The 5000-nt window shown below is 40.7% G+C and overlaps 2 protein-coding genes across 2 annotated transcripts in view; both read left to right on the forward strand.

The window, feature by feature from the left end:
- The window catches only part of LOC125048201 (hornerin-like), a 3778-nt gene extending 640 nt beyond the window's left edge, over nucleotides 1–3138 (forward strand). Inside the window, exons 3-4 of the mRNA XM_047646771.1 lie at nucleotides 1–2748; nucleotides 2900–3138. The exon at nucleotides 1–2748 is cut by the window's left edge and continues 70 nt beyond it. Coding sequence (XP_047502727.1) covers nucleotides 1–2748; nucleotides 2900–3041 — 2890 coding nt within the window. The 3' untranslated portion in view covers nucleotides 3042–3138. The remainder of the gene's footprint in view (nucleotides 2749–2899) is intronic.
- Nucleotides 3139–4629: 1491 nt separating this feature from the next.
- LOC125048202 (hornerin-like) overlaps nucleotides 4630–5000 on the forward strand; it is a 7275-nt gene continuing 6904 nt past the window's right edge. Inside the window, exon 1 of the mRNA XM_047646772.1 lies at nucleotides 4630–4638. Coding sequence (XP_047502728.1) covers nucleotides 4630–4638 — 9 coding nt within the window. The remainder of the gene's footprint in view (nucleotides 4639–5000) is intronic.

Genomic DNA, 5000 nt, shown 5'->3' on the forward strand with positions numbered 1-5000 from the left:
AGCTGAACCAGGATACTTCCAACAAAGAAATTCCTTCAGCTCTAGTTCATCTAGAAATGGTGGTTCTGGATTTGGATCTCGTCCTCTTATCGGCAATCAATTTGGATCTGGATCACTGACTGGGTTCCCTGCTGGCACTGGCATCAGTGGTTCAAACTTCGGTTCCCTGAAAAAAAGTGGATTCCAGTTTGATTCTTCAGCTACACCTGGATTTGGTTCTGGCTCTGCATTTACAAGCAGTGGATTCGGATCTAGCTCCTCAAACAGAAAAACTTTTGGATCAAATATCGGTGGATCACAGGCAGGTTCAGTAAGTGGTAGTCGACTCCAATCTGGTGGTAGATTCCAGTCTGGGTCATCAAGCACTAACAGATTCCAACCTGGTTCATCAAGCAGCAGTGGATTCCAGTCTGGTTCATTTGGTGGAAGCAAATTCCAGCCTGGTTCATCAAGCAGCAGTGGATTCCAGTCTGGTTCATTCGGTGGAAGCAAATTCCAGTCTGGTTCATCATCAAGCAGCAATGGATTCCAATCTGGTTCATCATCAAGCAGCAATGGATTCCAATCTGGTTCATTTGGTGGAAGCAAATTCCAGCCTGGTTCATCAAGCAGCAGTGGATTCCAGTCCGGTTCATTCGGTGGAAGCAAATTCCAATCTGGTTCATCATCAAGCAGCAATGGATTCCAGTCTGGTTCATTTGGTGGAAGCAAATTCCAGCCTGGTTCATCAGGTAGCAAGGTAGGAGGTAACAGTGGATTCCAGAAGAGTTCACCAAGTGTTACTGGCTTCCAGTCCACTTCATCAAGTGCATTCCAATCCAGTTCACCAAGCACCAGCGGATTCCAATCTGGAACATCATTTACCAGCGAATTCCAATCTGGATCACTAAGCACCAGTGGATTCCAATCTGGAACCCCAAGCACCAGTGGATTCCAGTCTGGAACACCAAGCACCAGCGAATTCCAATCTGGATCACCAAACACAAGTGGATTCCAATCTGGATCACCAAACACAAGTGGATTCCAGTCTGGAACACCAAGCACCAGCGAATTCCAATCTGGATCACCAAACACAAGTGGATTCCAATCTGGATCACCAAACACAAGTGGATTCCAACCTGGATCACCAAACACAAGTGGATTCCAATCTGGATCACCAAACACAAGTGGGTTCCAATCTGGATCACCAAACACAAATGGGTTCCAGTCTGGATCACCAAACACAAGTGGATTCCAATCTGGATCACCAAACACAAGTGGATTCCAACCTGGATCACCAAACACCAGTGGATTCCAGTCTGGATCACCAAATACCAGTGGATTCCAACCTGGATCACCAAACACCAGTGGATTCCAGTCTGGATCACCAAACACCAGTGGATTCCAACCTGGATCACCAAACACCAGTGGATTCCAATCTGGATCACCAAACACCAGTGGATTCCAGTCTGGAATACCAAGCACCAGTGAATTCCAATCTGGATCACCAAACACAAGTGGATTCCAGCCTGGATCACCAAACACCAGTGGATTCCAGTCTGGATCACCAAACACAAGTGGATTCCAGTCTGGATCACCAAACACCAGTGGATTCCAATCTGGATCACCAAACACCAGTGGATTCCAGCCTGGATCACCAAACACCAGTGGATTCCAATCTGGATCACCAAACACAAGTGGATTCCAGTCTGGATCACCAAACACCAGTGGATTCCAATCTGGATCACCAAACACCAGTGGATTCCAGCCTGGATCACCAAACACCAGTGGATTCCAGTCTGGATCACCAAACACAAGTGGATTCCAGTCTGGATCACCAAACACCAGTGGATTCCAATCTGGATCACCAAACACAAGTGGATTCCAATCTGGATCTCCAAACACCAGTGGATTCCAGTCTGGATCACCAAACACAAGTGGATTCCAATCTGGATCACCAAAGACCAGTGGATTCCAGTCTGGATCACCAAACACCAGTGGATTCCAATCTGGATCACCAAACACCAGTGGATTCCAGTCTGGATCACCAAACACCAGTGGATTCCAATCTGGATCACCAAACACCAATGGATTCCAATCTGGATCACCAAACACCAGTGGATTCCAATCTGGATCACCAAACACAAGTGGATTCCAGTCTGGATCACCAAACACCAGTGGATTCCAATCTGGATCACCAAACATCAACGGATTCCAATCTGGATCACCAAACAGCAACGGATTCCAATCTGGATCACCAAACAGCAACGGATTCCAATCTGGATCACCAAACAGCAACGGATTCCAATCTGGATCACCAGACAACAATGGATTCCAATCTGGATCACCAAACAACAACGGATTCCAATCAGGATCACCAAACAGCAACGGATTTCAATCTGGATCACCAAACAACAACGGATTCCAATCAGGATCACCAATCACCAGTGGATTCCAGTCTGTATTGCTCAGTGGAAGTGGATTACAATCTAGCTCCTCAGGCAGCATTAATGGCTTTGGACTCCTGAGTGGTTCTGTGAGCAGCATTGGAGCCCAGTTAAGTTCAAATACGGAAGAAGTATTTGGAGAATTTGAACCTCTTAACCTCCCAGCTGATGCCAGTAATATTTTGGGAAGAATCTCAACATCATTTACCTGCGCAGACCGTCCCTACGGATATTATGCTGATAAAGAGAACTCATGCCGGGTCTTCCACATCTGCTATCCCGCTCTCTTTGCTAATGGTGTTATTGAGACCTCCCAGTACAGGTAAGCCAATTTTTCTATTGAATAGATCTTATTCCATGCAATATATATTTGGAAGATACAGTGTAAATATGATTGAGATACTGACTAGATTTACTTGGAGATGTCATCTAGGTGTTTGAGTACTTATAACATACTTTTGATAACATTCTAGCTTCCTATGTGGAGAAGGATCAGTGTTTGACCAGAAGACCTTAGCCTGTGTGCCAGAAACAGATGCCATTCCTTGTCAAGAATCTAACAATTACTTCTACACCAATGAGCAATTTGGTCGCCCGGAAGATAAAAGAATCTAAACCTATTTGTATATCATGTGATTTTTCCGGATACTCTTGAAGGCAGTTCATGCACCTATTGATCCAATTGATAGAATAATAAAAAACAAACAAACTATTTTTAGTCTTTTCTTGCAAGAGAATCTCAGAAGTGTTACTCCTTTACCAGGGACAACTAACCACAATCAGTTTGGGTCCTATGAATTTCGGGCTTGTAATCTGAATATTTTCTACTGATTAGAGTTCAAATATTTGATAGCTATTTATTAACAATCAGCTATACTGTTACCGTATAACATTGTATTAGAAAGATGAAAAGGTGATACACGCAAATTTATTGTAGATTTAATTTTACAATTTCTCATCAGTAATTCAAATAATACTAAGATTTGCAATGAACAGACAATGGAAAACATCTTAAAATTAAATTTGCATGATGCACAAGTAATGAACATTATTGAAATCTTTCTTCCTTTATATATCTATGCCCCCCCCCCCCCTCACTCTCTCTCTCTCTCACACACACACACACACGCACGCACAGTCACACACACACACACACACACACACACACACACACACATATTTATATATATATATATATATATATATATATATATATATGAAAGGAGAAAACACACTACCGTGTTGAAACTATGGTATAAAAACCCACAATGAAAAACTAGATTTAATTGAAAATGAGACTACAGTTTCGGAATCCACCTGGATTCCATCTTCAGGTCTGAAGAGGCATCCACATCCTCCGCCTTCTCCCGTATGCCGGCCACCCTTCACACAGTCCGCCCGACCCTCCGACCTGATCTGACCTCCCTTCGTTTCCGTCCGTCTGTCCTCAACTACCCCGTGTCTCCGCGTTGCCTTTCCTCCCTCTGTTTTATACCCCCTCCTCTTCCTATTGCCTCTTCAGACCTGAAGATGGAATCCAGGTGGATTCCGAAACTGTAGTCTCATTTTCAATTAAATCTAGTTTTTCATTGTGGGGTTTTATACCATATATATATGTGTATATATATACAGTATAAAGGTATATTATATCTATGAAGCACATTGAAAATTTAAGGGAATCCAATTACATTACAAAAATTTAACTTCGGTATAAAATTTAATACTGGTAAAAAAAGAGTTATCCTAATACATACATACATACATACATACATATATATATATATATATATATATATATATATATATATATATATATATATATATCAGATAAATGTACAGTTAGAATAATGAGTATCATTGCCCCTTACACCAAAAGATATGAAACATCGACGAAGTGGTGTGGAATAGCGAGGCAAGGTAGTCCCTTATACGATGTTATAGAGAGAAGCGTTCAGTTTCTCAATGACCACAAGTAAAGTATTATTTTTTTTCTAACAGACTAAATATTAATACTGAATGAAATCAGCTCTTAGCAAACAAATATACAGGTTAAATGAAATGCTCTAATTGATGCAAAGGAAAATCCTCAGTAATCCATCAACCCAAGATATTTCAATAACGTACGCTAAACACACACAAGATAAACACTTTACTAATCATAAACAAGTAAATAGGAAGATCATAATAGGGGTGAATTGACAATATGGCTAGAGTAAGTTTAGTCAATGTATATATATTAATTGGCCAAAGACTGAAGACTTAGTAAAAAGCGGACAAGTAAAACAAAACAAAACAAAAAAAGTATCATTTGGAACTTCACTTGTGATCCAAAGGAACAAAAACCTTATATAAGAAACGTTAATAATAACCATATATATTCTAAATAACAAAACAAAAATCTCGTGTCTCATGGAAAAACCACACCGATTACAAATGAAAACGTGATAATCTATGTAGAACAGAAAGAAAACGTGAACGAATTATGGGGAAGCTATTTTAGGATTTCAATGTCAGTAGAAAATAAATACTTTTTAAGGGTTGGATTTCATTTCCGAATCGGAAGGCTTTTTAAAT

This window comes from Penaeus chinensis, chromosome 43, assembly GCF_019202785.1.
Source record: "Penaeus chinensis breed Huanghai No. 1 chromosome 43, ASM1920278v2, whole genome shotgun sequence".
Classification (NCBI taxonomy): Eukaryota; Metazoa; Arthropoda; class Malacostraca; order Decapoda; family Penaeidae; genus Penaeus; species Penaeus chinensis.